The following is a 19,235-nucleotide window of genomic DNA, read 5'->3' as shown; positions in this document are numbered from 1 at the left end:
AAGTGCATTGGCATGAGCCTTTTTTCAAAGGGGTTTTCAGATGGCTCTTTCTGTAGCTCGGATGAATCCTTATAGCACTGCAGAAGCTCCAGGCAGACGATGTAACCATGTACACATGGTTGGTGATGTCTGACGCATGCCAAGAGACCCATCAGGTACCTGCATCGCACTGACAGTCTGCAGTACGATATACTCCGGACAGGTGACACCGATGCGGCACTTTCAGCGCTGGCCCAGTGTCGGGCACTCAACGAACAGCCACAGGGGGTGACACATTACAGCTCCAGAATAAAAAATGCCTGGATTGACCACTGCGCAGCTCAACATTGGGCCTTTGAGAGAGCAGGAAAGGTGAATGAAGAAGGTAGGTGGAGAAAGTGTCACTTAGCTATGTCTCACATCACTTATCTGAGTAAAAAATATCTTCTTTTGCAGTTTGCAAACCTCTCACTTGGACGTTGTGACAAAGCACATTAATACCGTGTTTCGCCTCCATGCCCAGATGCAGAAGTTTCATGCTACCTTCATGCGTGTTTAGACAAGAGACTGATAAGTAGCAACAATGGCAGTTGATATTGAAAGTCTGAACACATGAAGATGAAATAGTTATCTTGGAAACCCTTAAGAGGAAAGTTGTATATTTGAGAGGACAGGTGGAAACAGGTGGACTCACCATCACCGAGAAGGGAGAGAGGAGGATTTAAATGACGTAACTTCAACAAACGTGACTGAACACCTTGACAATTCTCCATGTAAAATTCAGTCTGAAAAATCGAGAAATGCACTTGGAGTGGGTTTCCAAGAATGACTGTGTAACTGGAGGTGAGTCAAGTTCCTCATCTCATAACAGCACTGCTGCTTAGGCAGAAGGAAAGCAGGGAAAGGCTTCTGAAGCAGAGCTGAGTGGCCAAAAATAAGATAATTCAAGTGACATCTGCCCTGGACGCATGCGTTTCTGGTGGAGCCAGACATCTTGTATCATTTTTTAAATCATTCCTGATCTGAAATCCAGTGTCCGAATGTTGACGCCAGCCAATAAAAGGTCCAGTTCTCTACGGCATGTCACCACTTTGTGGCAGTGCAATGCCGCTGACTTCACTAGCCACACGCCAGCATTGGAGCAGGGAATTGGGTCCAATACTTCTTTGCATCTAGAATGCCACGCTCTGGAGCTGGGGTGGAAACCTTTGGTAGCTCTGGCAGTAATGCATGAAATGATTGCCTGCTTCCTGCCAAGATCACAGAGAGCTTCACAGGCATAACTTAAGCCTCCCGAGCCTTCTGCAAGGTAGGGAAATAGCATCCATTTCACACAGGGAAAAGCCACATGGAGAAAAAGCTGTTGAACAACTGGCTGCAAAAACCTTAGGGAGCGGATGGCAGTCAGGAACAGCACCCAAATGTGACTCCAGCTGCTTCATCACCTTCCCCTGCCACCTTTGCCCAGAGACCCAAGTCTTGGCCTTTCACCTGTACAATCCAGACACTCAATGCTACGTACCCTCTTAACACATTACATGACCCTTACAGGGAACTACACAGATAAAACAAGAGGGATGGCCTTGCTGTTGGATACACACACGTGTTCACACCGGCACAGTTAATGGATAGATCTCTTTCTCAAGGGGCATGCAAATACTGCATCTTCACCACGATAAACAGGGAAGTTCATTGTATAAAACTCACAATGTCCAGTGCCCTGAGATGCAACAGCAATTGCCAACTCCTCAAAACCCTGCAAAACTCAAACCGCCTGGACAGGACGCGGGACATCCTCTGCCTGCCCAAGCCCCAATGTAACAAATCAGAAAACCCAAGCCATATTTAGACATGTTCAGCCCTGCAGAGCACATCCACGTTAACACAGATCTTTACGGTGAACCCTGAATTATCAGCACCAGTAAAAAAGAGGACTTTCTGGGTCTTCAAAACAAATCCTTGCATCAACAGACAGTCTCAGGAAAACTACAGCTGGAGTATTTGCAAGGTTCTAGGCAAAAACAGCTCTCAAACTTGATTCCACTTTTAAATTTTTGTACCGGAGCCTTCATTTTTTGTCTTCGAAGGGATTATTGAAGACAACGTTCATTACCATACAACATGCTCCCCCAGGTGGATTTTTTTTATTTGTTTTTTGTTTTTTAAGGGGAGGGCTACTTGCCTAGCTAACAAGGTAGAACCAAGAAAAGTAACCATTACGGTACTACCTGTTAATAATGTGATGAAACACGTGGTGCCTGTGAAGCAAAACACCCCCCCCCCATACAGCAACACAAGAACGAGCTGGACACCAAGAAAGGTTTTTGCTTATTACCTTAGATCCCTCCTGTTGGCCAGCTCTTCTGGCGGGATGACCCAAGGCAGGCGTTGGGGAAGGCACGCGAGAACTTCTTGGGGAAAGTCAGAAAAATCCACGCCGTATTCTGTGAGGATCCCTTCTGTTTCTGGTTCAATCTCGCCAGCCTGACCCAGACTTTTGGTCATCTGCCTGTGGAAAGCAAGCACAAGGGGTAAAGCTTTTTTTTCAGTGCGACATTAAGACGGTTGACTTGCCGACTGAACTCCTATAGAGGCCTGATGCATCTGCGATTGAGCCATCGAGAGCAAGCACATTTTTCCCCCTTCACTTTTCCTCCCTGAGTGTTGGCATAGGGCTTTGAAGGGAGCGGGACAAAGCCACTAGTTATGTCAGCGGAGGAAGATGTGAAGCACGAGCCAGACTCTATGCCACTGCTATTTTCCATGTCTCGCTTTAAGGAGACCGTTTGAGCATCACGAGAGTATCCAGTTACAGGAAACAGAAAAGCCGCAGTAGCGATGTCCGGTGGTTAAGAGCTCTGTGCTTCTAGCACAAGTCCTATAAATCACCGGCTCTCGACCTCTCTTACGCAGGTGACATCTGTGCCATCACCAAGACGCAAGCCCTGACTACTTGCTCCTGTTCATCATGCGCCACTTGCCAAGAAGTGTCATGCTGTCGTTAAGGGAAGCTCTGAGGATCTCGGTGTTGGACAGGCTCCTGGAGCTGTGCTAGGCGTGCCCCCCACGGTTCTCGCAGCAAACGCCCAACATTTATCCACCACGTGAAGAACGTGGACAGGGAGCGAGTGGGCAGGGCCCATTCCTCAGCAACCATCTCAGGATCCCCACGGAGGTGGCAGATGTACCCCGGGGACGCTGTGCCACAACAGACAAGTTTCAGGACCGTCCCCAACTCCTCCAGCCATCAGAAAGTGGTCTCGCCATTCAGGACCTTTCGTAGCTCAGCTTCTCTGCCTGAAGGCACTTTCCAAAGAGCCAAGCAAAGGGCATTGCACACTCCAGTGCAGCACTGCAATGCCGTAGCTAGCTCTGCGTGAGCTGGTGCAGGTACCAGAAGCAGTCTAGCCTGGGCAGCACAGGACTTCACATGCTCCTCTGCCCAAATATCCTCTCCTCTCTTACCAGAGCAGCATACTGCACCTCAGCATCAAGCAAGTGAACTGTTTCCAGCCATTTTCCAGACTTTTTCAAGGACTGAGGGCCCCCACGTGGTGCTGCTGGCTGGTATCAGCTTTTCCTGCCGGAAAGGGGCCGGGGGCTCTGGCTGTGGATGGAGGCAGCATTGGGTCACACATCTAATCATCTTTGAAGAGCAGCTCTGCAAATGCTTGCGGGAGGCTGCTTGTCTATTATGCCTACAAACCACTTCCATCTGCTCCACTGCAACTCGCACCAAATGTTATGCCCAAAGCCTCTGGTGTCGACCGCGTTTCCATTTCTAAGGGGCAAAAATGACCTGAAAATTGCGATTCTGCATAAACAGGGAGAGACTCCTTTCCCTATGGGACGAGGGAAGTAGTACTAGAAACTGGAATCTCTGTGGACGAACCTTTCTTTACCTGCTGTGTGAGGAAGGTCAGGATTTTATTATTAGCATAGCGCCGCTATTATGAACGGCACCACATAAAGCAAAGGGGACCAGGGCTCCTGACCCCAAGGAAATGAGAATCTAAATTTAGAAAAATTCATCAAAGTATGCTAGTCCGGAGAGGAGGAGGATACAGCCTCCACAATAAAGGTTTCAGCAACGTGTGAAATACAATAACATAATACTCACCCTTTTGTCGTAATGTTAATGACTGAGAACTGGCACTAATTACTTTCCTGGTACAGGGCAAAAAAGGGTACTTTTCATTCCGACATGCAGGATGCTCTCGGTGTTTCTAATGCACCATAAACTTCCATAACAAACTCCATTTGCATGGTGCACAGAAGCTCATCTTCTTTATGAGAAGAAACGTTATCGCTCCCCACGATAGGGAGGGCAGTGTCATAAACCTGTCAGATGGGGTGATATGCTGCAAAGGATTGTGCACTTTGCTCTGAGTTGAATGGTAGTTTGCCTTCCCCGGCTTTAAAATAAGAATAAAACGAGTGATAAAAGATCCTGCCCTTGATTGTTTCAATTTTATGGACAATTGTGGCAAAGAAACATGCCTGGCTTTGGCATCTAGCCATGGTTCTCAGTGCTGCCACCTCTATCCTAATCTGATCCTTGTTTTAAATGCAAGTAAACAAGACAACACTTGTATATCTTCTTTTCACTTGCTCAGAGCAGCAGCAACGAAACGCAGACCCGTCAAGTGTCCAGCTGCAGACGTGGACAGGCTTGGCCTGGGAGAAGTGACGGGCAGGGACAGCACGGCAGCAGCTGAAACTTGGGCCTTGGTCCCTGCAGTGAGCCCCATAAAGGGCAAGGAAGGAGCATCTGGTCTCCCCACCACGCTTTGTGGGCAGAAGAACGGATCTAGGAGGTAAGGGAGAAATGGGGGGATTTGAGGGTGACCCTTTTCGACTTCCCCATCGCCGACACCAAGGAACTGATGGTCTCCTTTTCAAGCTCCCATTAATCCCAGCCAGAGCTGCAAGCGTTGCTCACCCTCTAGAAGATAACAGACTTCTAGCATCTCTTGAAGGCAGCATTACAAGTCAGGGAAACCACCTTTCCATGCCAGAACGTTTTCCCCGAGTGGATTCTGTAACTCATGTGCTCTTGAGCCGTGTACTGAAATGAGGTTATGACCCATACAGAATGAGCAGCATTTGATTACTTAAGAGTTTTGACATAAGGACTAAGATTAACATTTGATTGACGATATTCAAGGGAATATTTCTCAAGTACCTGGAAAGAAAATAAAGGGCTTGCAACCAACTTTAATCGGGGCCACGTTACAGTCACACAGACGCGACGGCTTGCATCAGAGCTAAATCCGACAGGACGGCACGTGATCAAAGTTCAGGCGTACAGGATAAGAGATGGGTCTAGAGGGAAAGCCAGGCTGTAAATCCACTCCGGGGGCTCCCATGCCATACGGGGCAGCAAGACAAGCTTCCAAACAACAAGTGTCATGTGGGCTGGCGGCAGCCCAGCATTTCCAGCCCAGCTCCTCTGCTTGCAGCGTGCACTGCCCTTGCTTGGATTTTTAAAAAATTTTCAAAGTTAAAATTTTTGAACCGTTGGAGATTTAACGTTTCCTTCTGGTGACGTCAATGGCAGGGCGTTACAGCTCCCTGAGGACGTCTCGAATACCCATCTACTGACGTCAGGGACAGAGGCAACATCCTGTCGTGGAAGAGAGGGGATAAGGCTCCTGCTGAGGCGGGAAGTTTGGGGGAGCATGTAGCCAAGGTATTACTTGAACGTGGTCCCGTCTACCAGGTACCTCGATACAGCGCTGCAGAGGGGGTGGCGAACAACCTCCACTTGGATTCAGAAGCCGACCCACAAGCAAGTCTCGGTCACAATAATCACGCGTCCTGGGATCCTGATAATGTGCTTCACTAGCTGATATGCCAATACATTCCAGAGATGGTTTACCGTCTTCATAGCTTCATAGTGTTAGCAATGCGATTACTGCTGAGGTGAGCAAGAGCAGCTATTTAACGTGATGCCAGGGTTTAAAGCAGAGAATGGAAGAAAGACACGTGACAAACTGCAACAGGAAGGTAGGTAGGAAGAAACGCTGGGAGACGCTGGCCAGCATCGCTCACGTTGGGCCAACGTATGAAGGCTGCCCCCATGCCATGCTCCCCACTGCCACCCACACGCAGGAGCTCTTTGAAGGTCTCGTTTCCAAAACAGGGACCCAGCCTGAGACGATCCCACCTAATGCAAGACACTGTCTCCAACCTAAAAGGTTCAATGTTGCTGATCTGCTGAACTGAGTCCTAAAGGAAAGCTATGCGTTTTGGAAGGATCGGTTCAAATGAATCCTGTGCTGCTGAGTCGTCTTCCACGCAACTGTTAAACTGCTTCTACCCCAGGGCCATTTCAGAGCGCAGTTCTTACTGGAGGTGCGGCTCTATCAGCAAGGCTGCTCCTTGCACCAACGTAGTGCAAACACTTCAGCAGGAGCAAAACCAGCTATCCAGGGAGGGGGGCAGTGTTCCCGACACAGCTACGACCACAACAGGGTCTCTGGCTAGCATGGCCCTGCTGGTCAGGGACCACAGCTCCTCGTGCCCCTCCTGCCTGGAGTCATCCCATCACTTTCTGTCAATCCACATAAATCTGGATTTAGAAAGTTTAAAAAAAAAGCCAAAATAAAACCCCCAAATCTTGGAACTGCAAGCACTAAGCTGGCTTTGGCAGCAGCTACAAAGAGAAAGGGCAAGGGGCAAGTTCTCACTTGTCATAAATCTCCTGATGAATACCGTCACCGGGACTGAGCGGCACTGAGGACCCCAAGCTGCCGCAGTCATGTAGGCTCCACGTGCCGCCGATCCCAAAGCTAAGGCAGAGGCAGTTGGTAGCTTTACATTTCACTTTGGGGTTGGACTGTTGCTTTAACAGCCCCATCCATCATGCAGGGGGAAGGGAAAGGACCGCTCAGCCCGTCTCTAAAGAGGAAACGCAGCATCAGAAGCCAGGGAACCGACCAGAGGACGTGGAGACGTTTCATGACCCAGGGCACAAGGATGCATCATGACAACAGAACGCCCCCAACCAGATCTACCTCTGGCACTTTCCTGGAGGGAAGATTGGCTTAAAGGCTAGTTTTTTTAACAGTTTCCTAAGAGGGAGAAAATTAAAGGCCATTTCACTGCCATGCCGCGATCCTGTCCTGCGGGAAAGGTCCCTCCTCCTGCCATGCCGTAGGGATTTGTGAGTATCCCAGGGATGTCACCATCTCTGCAGTTGTCCACTTCATGGTGCTGGCTCCTCCTGGTCTCATTTTTCCACTCGGCCTGTTTCAAGCAAAGCAGAAATCCCACACACTCCCCGCAGGACAGCCAGGTCGTGTCCCACCTTCCCCCACCAGGTGGAGCTCGAGTCACAAAAAGAGCCCCCTCCCCAACCGCACACCTCCGAGACGCCGTCGGGTTTTCTCCGGGTGGTTCCCGAACCCTGAATGGCGGGTGGTAGCTCTGTGTCACCTACCGACTTCGTCCAAGGGCACATGGTCACCATCAAGACCAAAGGACCTCCTGGAAACCTCGGTGCGGCGTGTGAAGGACACCATGTCTTGGGGAAGTCTGAGCTTTCCCAATGTAGATGGTTTATTCTGCTCGAGCGCGTTTGGAGATAATGCGGAGAGGTGATAAAGGAGAGTGACATGCCTCTGGGAGCCTGGCAGTGCTTTGTAGACCCTGTGGCATGCAGGCAAGGAGACAGCACCAAACCGATTAAGACGGGAGGCAAACCAGCAGGTGTGCTTTGTGCAGAACGTCAAGCGCAGGCTTTCGGGTTCTGTTTTACTCCACGCCCCACTGAACAGGCCTGATCAGAAAGCTCCCAACTGACCCGGTGGGTAGCTAAACCTGCAAGAGAAGCACAACTCTCCTGAACATAGTCAACAGGACGCAGATTTTCGGCTGAGATCCTGGTAAGATGCATCCCATGTCTTGCACGTGATCATTAATCACAGTTTGCAGAAGCTTCCACGTGCCGCTACGAGCAATAGATTGCTCGGAGATAAAGGAAGACTGCTCTTCTTTTGACATTCGCTTACTTAATAACATTTTGGGATTCAAATGATTGTGTGAAGTCTATGCTATTACCCTCAGGAGAGAGGCCAAGATCCTCAAGCGTTAGGGAAATGAGCCTCTTGATGACTGCAGCTTCATAGCAAGGTTTTTACCTTGTTCTAATAAAGGACGAATTCAGTTTCTAGACATGAAAGGGGAAAAAAGCCGCAAACAAATCAGACTCCGTAATCCTCCACCCATTATTAATAGCTTCAAAACATTTTGCACTTAATAGAGCTATTCATTCAAAGACCTCAAAACAAAAAGATGCCTGTCCCCGTGTAGCAGAGATGGGAAGGGATCCAGGGAGACAAAGAAATGTTTCTCAAAACAACAGAACCAAGTTTGGAGTTGGAAAGGGAACACAGATCTCCTCACCCTGCCCCCTGGCCTAGCAATCAGATGGGAAAGTGCAGAAAGCCAAGAAGGGATGAGCTACCCAGGCCGACTTACCAGATAACACAATCTTATTCTCACCCCACCCCCTGCCCAGAGATCTCCTGCATTCATTTGGCAGTTGCATGCAGCCACCTTTCTTTAACAGCCAGAAAACTAGCATGCCCTTTGTGGCCTCTAAAAGGCTTCAGCACATTTCAGAGTTTAGACAAGTGTATATTGGTAAGTTAAATGCTGAAAGCAGTCCTCAACATTTATGCTACTGGCCTCCCCAGGGCTCTTCCTCAAGTCCCAGCAGAGCCCTAGAGGAAACCACAATGTGTGAAGACAAATCATGGAAAGTTTTTTCAGTTCATTTCCTGACAACACCCTTCACATCTCGGAAACTCCTGGTGTAGCCAAATCAGGCTGCACATTACTGTAGTCAAAAGGGCAGATAAGCGAAGGCCTGATCACTCGATGAAAGAAAACATTAGCTTAGCCTCGCAGCTTCCCCCTGCACTGCAGAGCAGAGCGTGATCCATGAGAACGAGAAGTCGAGTCCTGACCACCCTCCGCTCTCCTCTTTGTTGACAGCAAATAGAAAGACAATGAAAGATTTTCCCCATAAGGGACCAGAGGTAGCATGAACCCTATAGCAGAGGTATACACCACTGAGCTGTGCTATTCAGAAGGAGCCCTCTTGAGTTTGGGTCTTAAATCCCAGCTACAACATATGCAGTGACTTATTCTTTTGGTGCTGGGACTGTTCACCCAACGCTGCCAATGCTGGACATGTGGAGAAGACAATGCGCTAAAAAATGTCCGAGCTTCCCTAGTGCATTTAAATTAAGTCTCTCTAATTTTTCACCGGCAGGTTGGTGTCACCTCTGCTTCAAGGCTGCAAAATCATAGGATTCATTGGAAACGGGGCTGGAAGGGACCTCACAAGGTCAGCTAGTCCAGGCCCCTGCTCAAGGCAAGAGCATCCCTGTCTGTCTGACCTGCTTTTGAAAGTTTCCAAGCATGGAGAAGACATCTCGAGGAAGCCTGTCCCAATGCTTAACCACTCTCAGTCAGAAAGTTCCTCCTCAACTCCAAAGGAAATTCTCTCTGCTGCAACTTGAAGCCGTTGTTCATAGTCCTGTCCCCTACAGTCAAGGAGAAAAGTCTATCTCCATCATCTTTGTAATCACCCTCCAGGTATTTGAAGATTATAAAATCCCCCGTCAGTCTTCTCTTCTCCAGACTAAATAACCTTAGTTTTCAGCCTTTCCCCACAAGGCTGGCCTCCCAGGGCCCTAATCATTTCTGTTGCCCCATGCTGGACTCTTTCCAAATTGCCCACATCTTTCTGAAAGTGCAGGGCCCAAAACTGGACACAGGAATCCAGATGAGCAGAGGGGAAGAAGCACTTCCCTTGATTCCCTGTTCAAAGCAGAGGTGAACACTGATTTCTACTAAACCTTCCTAATAATCACAGGGTGGGAGACTCCTCAGTGCAAAGACCCTGTGTTGTGTACTTGCACAGTGAGTGAACAGGCTGTGGGCATCGCAACAGTTGTACTGCTTGCAAGCAAAGATTACCAATACAAGCTCTGAGGATGCAGCTTGCAAAACCACTCCAACTTTAACCCAGGGTCAAAGTTACAGCCATTTAACAAACCCCTATGGCTATAAGGTCATACAGAAGTCTGACCTAACACTCTAACAGTTGATATCTGGTCCTGAGCAGAAGTTCCCTCTCCTTTTCAGAGAGGCCCAGATATACATTTGTTCATATCCTGCAACACCCAAATGAAGCCCCTGCTTTTGCAGACAAGAGTTCATAGGTTTAACCTCTACTGAGCTACCCTAAGTCCCATGACAGTGACTCCTATTTGGAATAATAATAGGTACACAAGCTGCAGAGGCTGAACCAGGTACCAAACGACGTCAAGCTGAGCACCCAGAAAAGTAACCTCGTTGTTCTCCATTCCTGCCTGTAGCCACATACCCTATTGCAAAGTTGCTGTCTTCCTTCCAATCCACAATGCGGCAGATGAAGAGGGTATTGGAGTAGTCCTCAGGCCTGGTCATGAAGTCGGGAGGGCAGTCTGCCAAGGACACGTAGGCTCTAGGCACTCTGTGGTCCACGGGGGAGAACATGGCACACTTCTTAAAGAGCTCGCTGTTCTTGTCTGCCAGCAGTTTGATGAAGCCTGTCACCGCTCTGGAATGCTTCCTCTCCAAGATATAGACCACCTAGAACAGAAAAAGGATTTCCTCAGCTAACAACTTCAAAGAAATGCATTTCTCCATAAGAGGAGGAAGGCTAGCACAGCGACACCGCAGAGGATCTTGGAGAATCACAGCTTCTAGAGTAGGTTACCTAGGGTTGGGGTTCGTATGCATACCCTAAACACAAAGTACTCATTTAGAAAGCATATTCTTAGGCCAAACAATGCTTGCCATCTTGCTCACGGCTATGGTGGGGCTGAGTGCCTTCCAAGTGCTAGCTCTCTCAGAAAGTTTTCTTGATTACAGAACAAAACCAGACAAGAAGCTCGTGCTTCCAAGTGCAGAACACTAGCCACATGTACAAGCAAGTTCTGTAAAAAATCTTTCACTTGTACACTTCGCTGCAAAGACTGTGCTTCCAACATCCAGGGCAGAGCAGGCCAGTCCAAAAACAGTGCCTCTGGTAGATCCAATGTTGACCACAGGAGAGGAAAGGATGTGCTGTGGGCAATTTGGCAGAAATTCTCGCTCTGCTTTTCTGAAGCGAAGGGCTATTTTACCTTTACACAAATTGGCTTTGAAAAGAATAATAAATCATATATCATTAAATGATCATTCTGGAGAGGTGTTCATCACTGGAGACTGCATAAATTGCTAGGGAACAGAAACATTATAGCTAATTTGCTAGGCTTATGTAGAACAATCCTTTCCGAAGGGCTCAAAATTCACCTCATTGAAATCCTGATCCAAGGAATGGCTGTACTGGAGACCAGAGGTTGACCCAACCCACTACCCTACCTCTGACAATGGCCAGAACAAGAAAGAGTCAGAAGAACAGGAAAGGGGCAAAAACCCCATGTGCCCCCCAGGCAGTTCTCACCCTGGTCTCAAAAGTCAGAGACTGGCTGAAGCTCTGAAGCCTGAGGTCTGAGAGCGTTTCCAAACACTGTTTTGTCCTTTTAATTATTAATTGGGACAACTCTGGATATTCTGAACTCCATTTCAACAGCCAAACCCCTTTTCTGCATCTTGCTAAATCACTTTGTATAACAAAACCACTTTAAAGGAGGATATATGATAAAAACTGCAAGATGCTAGACTTCCACTGAAGACAGTGAAGAAAATCATACAAAGAGGAATCGGAGCCGACACCTACTCTCAGAAGACCACGTGGAAGCCAACAATAGGACCGTTTCAGCTCCTAGGAGCAGAATAAGGGTACAGTCCTCCTGATACACACACACACACACACACACACACGCTCACAACTGACAGTGCCTTCAGCGTGGAGTTACCTTTGCAGTCCTTTGGAGAAGCCTGTCTGGGAGAAGCCTTGGATCATTCACTTTGGGAAGGTCTTCTGGTTTGGCACCCTGCATGCCACCGCTCTCTGCATCCTTCACTGCATTAGAACAGACATACCCAGTGGTTACTTTACACATTTTTCCAGCTTCAATTTACATTAGTTTTTTCCTGTAAATGAACACAAAGTACAAGTTTAGCCGTAAATGATGGAAGCCAGCCCATCTGAATGGCAAAATACCAAACGCTATTTAATATTTCTCCAGACAGCTAGGAAGCTCTTCAATTATTGTGCATGTTTGTTGAAGAGATTAAAAAAAAATCAATATAAATCCAGTTGTTACAAGCGCATCTCTACCAGTATAGCAAACAAGATGGAGGAACACGCGTTCTATTTATTTCAATGCAACAAGCTGTTTGAATTGCCTGTCGTTTTGTAGTGGGTGTCGTTAACATTATATACGTTGTCCTTTAAGGATTTACATTCATTTAATGTCTAATTAATTCCCTTAAAAATGCTAGTCGAGGTTATAAAATGTATATTTATCTTTGGAACTGAAATCGTATCTTGTAAGCTGACACTCTTTGGCTGTGGACCAGGGTTATTAAAAACCCTTAGGAAAAATAATCACTTATGTATAGCCAATAGCCACTCCTCCCCGCCACCCCCCTTAAAATCCTTCCGTGGTTACCTGGGATGTTTAAGCTAATTTCCAAGCAAATTTTCATGTTGAATTTCAAACTGGCTGCATACACAGGTGTGAAAGTTTCCATTACAGGTAACTGGCACCTGGCCATACTTCTGCTAGTCACAAACGGCTGAACCGATCTTTCAATTGGGTGAGAGGAAGCTTGCATTTAGGTCTTGATATCCCAGGTTAAGAAACAGAAGCAGTTTTGACCAGCCTGGAAGTGAATCTAGAATGGAAACACCTACACACCATTCACTACATGGCCAGAGGAGAATAAACTGGGTTTTTTAGGTAAACTGAATTTCCATGTAGTTATGGCAAATTCCTTGAAGGCAGGATCCTGATGAGAGAACGGTTTCCCAAAAGGACCATCTCACCAGCCATCGGCAAAAAGAAGGTAATTTCCAATGGAGGGAGGCCTCACAGAAGAAATAAGAGATCAAGTAATGTTCTGCAGGACACCATGCTCCAAATACAGACACCAGAGTCTTTAAAGCATCGATACAGGCCAGCATAAGATGCCCATCTGTCCAGCGGGCCTCCCTGCAATGCAAGTTTCTGGTGACATGACGGATGAATCGTGAAGAGCCTCGTACTGGGAAAAGCTGCAGCTGCCAGAAGTGGGGAAGAGTCAGACGGCTCCATGGGACAGAACCCAGACAAGAGCACACATGGTCCAGACAGGACTGCCCCGCCGCCTGCGGCTACCCCCAAGTGCAGCTGCTGCGCGCTGCCATCGAGAGGGCACCGTCACAGATGGGCATATGTTCAGGGATGGTGAGCGAGGCCCTCCAGCAAGATTACACTAGCAGCCATTTGGCCATGACTGCGATCATTAGAATAATAACCCCATTTTTCATATGCTTCTAAATTGTCCGCAAAATTGCCAGTTGGTATGAAGTTCTGCGGGCAGAGGCTTTGCTCAAAGGCAATTTTTCCCCTGCAGAGTTTAAGTAAATCCCTTCAACATTTTATAAGGGAAGGGGAATGCGTGTGCACAGAAGGGTAAAAAAAAATTCCCTCCTCTTTCCCCTTTTATTAAAGTAATCAACCCTCTTTATAATCAGACATGGGCCGGGTGGCACCCTGGAGACTAACTGACGTAGGAGCAGAAGCTTTCCTACAAGGCAGCCTATTTACAAAAGCTTATGCTTCCCTGCACCAGTTAGTCTCTCAGGTGTCACCCTCCCCTGCCTTCTGCTTGACTTCAGACTAACAGGGATAACTACCTCTCTCGACTCAGACAAGCAGAAATCAAACCTGTCATCTAAAGAGCCTTCAGTGGAGGGTAAATCCTTGACGAACCTGCTTGGACAATAAGAGTTAAGCAAGGGGAAAGCGAGGACCTCGTGGTTGTGAAGCCAAGCAACAAGGAGAACAAACAGATGCAACATTTAACTTTCCTGCCAACCAGAGGTCGTATCCAGCAACAATTTGGAAAAGCAAAAAGGCCAAGAAAGCTGTTTTTCAGTGGAAATTATTTGTTTAATTCCTACATGCACGAGGTGATCTTAGCAAAGGTACGCAACAAAGGACATATCCCAACCATTGGTTAATGATCTATATATGGTGCATCACACGGCAATTTTCCTAACCAAAGAATGGGATGACCAAAAATGAAGGAAGTCTGGCAGGTCACAGAGGGCACCTTATAGTAGAGGTGGGCAAAATATGTCCCGCAAGCCAGATCTGGCCCAATAAGCCATTCTGTTCAGCCCGTGGGGCCCCTCCAAAAATCAACTATTACCAGCCTGCATCTGCCCCTCTGAAAGCCAGCAGGAGAAGTGGGCCTTCAGAGCTCACGTGCCATCAGACTGGGCAGGCTCGGTGCCTCCACCTCCATGGGCTCCAGGCACTCCAGCTGGGAGCCTCACATGGAGGCACTGAGCACCATGGCCTGCAACGACAGCTGGTGAGCGGGGAGGGGAGCTCCTGTTTGCAGTGCCAGGGGCAACACATGGTGCCACGGAGCCCACCTGGCCTGATGGCGTGCAGATCGAAAGCCACGGGGAGTCGCACGCCATCGGGCCAGGTGGGCTCTATGCCACCGCATCTGGAGTGCTGGAAGCTGCACATCTAAGCACGGAGCCCGCCTGGCCCGATGGTGCATGCTTCCCACCTGCAGTGTTGGGAGCCCTACATGCTGGCATGGAGCTGGCTCTGTGCCACCACGTGCAGCCCCTGGGACTTGGTGGGAGCTGTGCACTGCTGGGAGGCTCTGCCTGCTGTGGGCCACGAGCACCCCGAGGGCCTGCTACCTGCTGCTGCCACTGGTGGCAAAGGCTTGAACCAATGGGGGCTTGCACCTCTATATACATTATGCAAATGCATGTAAATCAGGACAAAATATTTTTGAAATAATATAAAAATGTTATAGTAGATGTTTGATTTTTAGTGTATGATTTGTTTTTGTTCCAGTTCCAGGATGGCAAACCCCCTTCCCAAAAAGAATACTTGCAGGGGCAAAGGGAGGGACTTCTGGTGGCAAAGGTCAGGGGTGAGGGGGGGCAATTGGGGGGGGGGGGGGGGAGCTCCAGCCAAGGGGCAGGGCTACCCTTGCAGACCTCAATAGCTCACCAAAAGTCATTAAGTGGCCCTCCAGCTGAAACAATTCTCCACCCCTGACTTATAGACTACCTAATCAGAGATCCATAAGCTTTCATAAGCAACAGCTTGCTTCAACTGATGCTCATCAGGTTATAGAGGTCGACCAGCTTGTTGTCTTCCAGATGGGATATCTTAAAGTGCATCTTATCACAGGGATTGATGGGAGTGAGCTTTTGCTCATAGGACACAATCAGCAGGTTGGGACAGAGATTAGGCTGAGGTCTTTGCCAGAGCAACAAATGTGAAGCTTACTTTCCAACAAAAGGCAATGGCCAAAGCCGGCACACTCTAGGAAAGACATGTGCAAGGGCAATTACCAGGGAAGCCCTGTTCTCATGACAGGGCTATTGCTTCGTGAAGCCACTTCCTTTCCACCTCACCTTCCAAACCATATTTCAGAGTCACTTGCATTTTTTCATTTGGTCAAACTGAAATCTACTTTTGCCTCTCACTTGGAAGAAGAAGAGCAGGTGCCTCGTCCTTATAAGACCCCACGCTGAGCACAGACACAAGCAGAACAGAATGACCTACTGGCAGCACAGAAGTGCTCCCAGCCCCTGGGAGTACGCTTTGGGCTGACGTGGCTCAGCTTTCTGCTCTCCTTTTCCTGGGATGAGGGACAGGCAACGTTTCATCCCTGCTGCTGAGCCAAGCACAAGAGTTGGGCAAGTTCTGAAACTCGCTTGGGTTGCTGGTAGAGTTTACCTGCCTCTTCAGCTATGAAGTCAACCAGAGGTCTCTGGCTGACATGAAAAAACACCTTTTGTCTCGGGATACTAGTTATTTTCCAGTTCCAATACCCAGAAAATCCTGAGATTTGCATACAAAGACTTAGTGAGCAGGGAGAAGCTGGAGTCTGTGACCAGACCTCCAACAGAAGGGGTTTGGTCCTCAATCTACTTAATTCTTGTCCACTGTTTCCTTAACAACATCTGTATTTGACAGGCTGTTGTGCCTGGTGGGTTCTCAGAGAGGGTTTGGGAAGGGGGCACTTTCTGCCTCCTTAAAGAAGACACACAAAGAGATTCAGACTTTTTCTGAGAGAGCTACCTAGGGTGGGGCCAAGCCATGAAGCATGGGACCGGACACCCATGTTGTCCATGACAAAGCAGGGATCGGACGCCAGCATAGAGGGCTGCCCAAAAGATGAGAGATGGTCAGGGTGGCAAACCTCTATCTATGCATTTGGGAAGGAGAAATGCAAGCCCTTTGACATGATCCAGGGCCCACGGGGCTGAGCCGTCAGGACCCTGACACTTCTGTACGGGAGACTCCTCCATGGCTGAAACCGGGCGAGAAGCAACAGGAAGATTACAGCTGCCAGGATCCAGGGAGGACCTGGCACCAAATTTTGCTGAATGCAGCTCTGTCGCAGACATCTGAACTGGCACTTCACTCTTCCAAACCCCCCCCTTCGGCCCCCCGAAAGCCAGAGGGGGTCCGTGAGGCCCCAGTGGGAAATGCTGAGAGCGAGGGTGCAGAGGTGAGCACACCGCGTGAGCAGGAGGTTTAGAGAGGCAATTCTCAACAGGAGAGTTCGCTGCTGAAAGGAGGAGGTTTCTGGGCAGGGGAGGTGGGAAGAGGCTCTTTGCCTCATGCCAAACCAAAAATGAATTATTTTGACCCCTTTACTGTAGTGGTTATCCAATGACCATTCAATATTTCCACCCTGTGCAATGACATGTTTTCTGAGAAAGATTTACTATGTTAGCTTGGGCAACACTTCGTGAGCTTATCTTACAGTGAAAACACACTGCAGCAGCTAGGATCCAGTGAGGCTGTATTATAATCCCCTTGTTTTCCTTTCAGCGATTATCTGACAAACCAAAATGGTAATAGCTTTACTTAAAAAATTAGGCATGAAATGCAAAAAACCTCTCAAATTAGTTACGTTATTACCAACAAATTCGATCCAGCAATTGTGGCATTTGCATCCCTTGCTAAACGATCACTTGAATAGTTCTCCTGTGTAGTTAGACTTCCCTGGCAAGCATTCACGGGCTAAACGTTAGCAAAACAAGCCCCCCAAATTTCCTTTTACAATTAGATTACCATGACACTAAAAGGATGGCCAAAGTGGACCTGAAGTCATCAGACTAAATTCCTTATTGGCGGTGACAGATCCAAAATTACTTTCTCTGCATTTGCATTGGTCACTGTGGAAATTTGTGATTCTTTCCAAAAGGCATACAATTAAAGATGCAATATCCACTTGCAAATGAAAATATATCACCGTTTCAGATCTTAAAAACAACTGGGGGGGATGTCTCCCTCACTGGATGGAAAGAAGAAAAAGTAAGTGAATGCTTACTATTTCAGCTATAAAGTCTTAAAGAAAGGAATCTGGTCCTTTCTACATAGTCCCGTCTTCAAGGCTCTCAACTGGAGGCACCACTGCTATCAACTCAATCCCATGTAAAAACTGCACTTGAGCTTAGCACTCGGTCATTACACCAGCGCACGTGCAAGTCCTTCAGCACCAGAAAGTCTGCTGCTGGCCAGCAAAGTAACAGACTTTTCATGTCTCTGTTGTTTGTTTAAACGGGCAGCTTTCGGTACATAACGTTTTGTACCACACGTAAGTGAAGTGACTTAATCAAGAATAAATTGGTTGTTTGTAGATTTAATCTCAAAGATGGTGCGCCATGCTCCACCAGGAAGCGTCTGCAAAAGCTTTGTCCGTTCCAGCACAAAGGAGCCATCTATAGTAAATAAGAAAATTCCTTAGGAGCCACACAAGGATGTGGAGCGTGGTATACTCACCACCAGATTAAACAGACTAGGGCAATGAATCATTTTGAACGGACAAGCAAAGGAGAGCAGTGTGATAGAGCTGCGAACGCAAGGGACTAAATGGTGCAAGAATTCAGATTCCATCGCCAACTCTGCTATGGTTTTGCTCTGCAAGGCTGGGGAGTTCATTATCATACAACATAAACCTCAGTGCACTGCATCTTAAGGACAAAATTGTTCCTCTTACCCTTATTTGGAGGGATACTGGCAGTGGCCAAGTTTGCATGCCATATGTTCCAGGAGCGGAGAATGGTTTTGATTGATGAAGTGTGTTCAGCTCAGTCTGATGGGGCCCAGCCACTTCGCAGCTTTTGAAGCTTTTCTCAGTGGCGTAGCACATGCTGGCCCGTATCAGCTGGATCGCGCTAGTGTGCAGCGGGACCTTTCTGCTGCACGTGAGAAGTACTGAGACGGCTCCATGCATTTAAAAAGCAGGGCAGTGCCAAACCTGAGAGGATTCCCAGGATGTTTCACAATGACTGCTGTATACAGAGTGTGGCGGGCCAGTAGGGGGCGCTCCTGCGTTGAGCCGCCCACCTCCCTGCTCCCGACCACCTTCCAGGCTCCGAGTGCCTCCCTTAGGGTGCCTCCCGTCCGGCCGACCCCTTCCCTGGAGCACACCCGCTAGCCTGGGGTTCCCGCTGCCACCATCCAAGGCTCTGGACTCACTTCTGGCTCTGCGCACCTTGGAAAACACAGGCCTGATCGTCCAATGGGTACTAGACCCAATACAAGCACTTGGGGCACTTCCCCAAGCCAGAGGCTTATTAGGAAGCCTCCCTTAGTCCACCGACCTAAGGGGCCTCCTTGGCATAATTTAGACCCACCCCTCAATAAGTCTCCACACCGGTCACAAAGGAGAACTTTATTGATTACAGGGGTAGGGCAGAAATAGGGTAAAAGGTAGAGCAATATCATAGAAATCTTACAGGAATATCAAAGGAATCCCATAGAGCAAACCAGGGTGGCTGAGGTAGCCGTTTCAACACGCATCTGAGTTACTGAAGCTAAATATCTGATCGGATCTCTAGTAGGTTACTCACTCGCATCATCCAGAGGTGGTTGTTGTTTCCTCTGGAGGCAGGGCACTCTTGCAGCATGCGGTGATGAGGAGAGCCAGGTTCAGATTCACCTGGATGACCGCATGGATAACGGCTCCCCTTCTTCCTGGCCCAGGCCTTTTTAAAACCTCTCTGACCTCCGCAGCCGGTCCAATCGAAGCTGCCCAAACTGGGC

At 48.3% G+C, this 19,235-nt stretch overlaps 1 protein-coding gene across 3 annotated transcripts in view; it reads right to left on the bottom strand.

Moving 5' to 3' along the window:
* The window catches only part of DIS3L2 (DIS3 like 3'-5' exoribonuclease 2), a 236,453-nt gene that overhangs the window by 128,141 nt on the left and 89,077 nt on the right, over positions 1–19,235 (bottom strand). For all 3 annotated transcript variants that reach the window (XM_025202717.1, XM_006022439.2, XM_014519372.2), the window contains 3 exons: positions 11,901–12,007; positions 10,382–10,629; positions 2,315–2,488 (listed from right to left, as the gene is read on the bottom strand). In XM_025202717.1, the coding sequence (XP_025058502.1) occupies positions 2,315–2,488; positions 10,382–10,629; positions 11,901–12,007 (529 nt within the window). The remainder of the gene's footprint in view (positions 1–2,314; positions 2,489–10,381; positions 10,630–11,900; positions 12,008–19,235) is intronic.

This window comes from Alligator sinensis, unplaced genomic scaffold, assembly GCF_000455745.1.
Source record: "Alligator sinensis unplaced genomic scaffold, ASM45574v1 scaffold301_1, whole genome shotgun sequence".
In the NCBI taxonomy this organism is placed as follows: Eukaryota; Metazoa; Chordata; order Crocodylia; family Alligatoridae; genus Alligator; species Alligator sinensis.
Note: the sequence above shows the minus strand (reverse complement) of the source record. Positions and strands in the feature narration are given on the sequence as shown.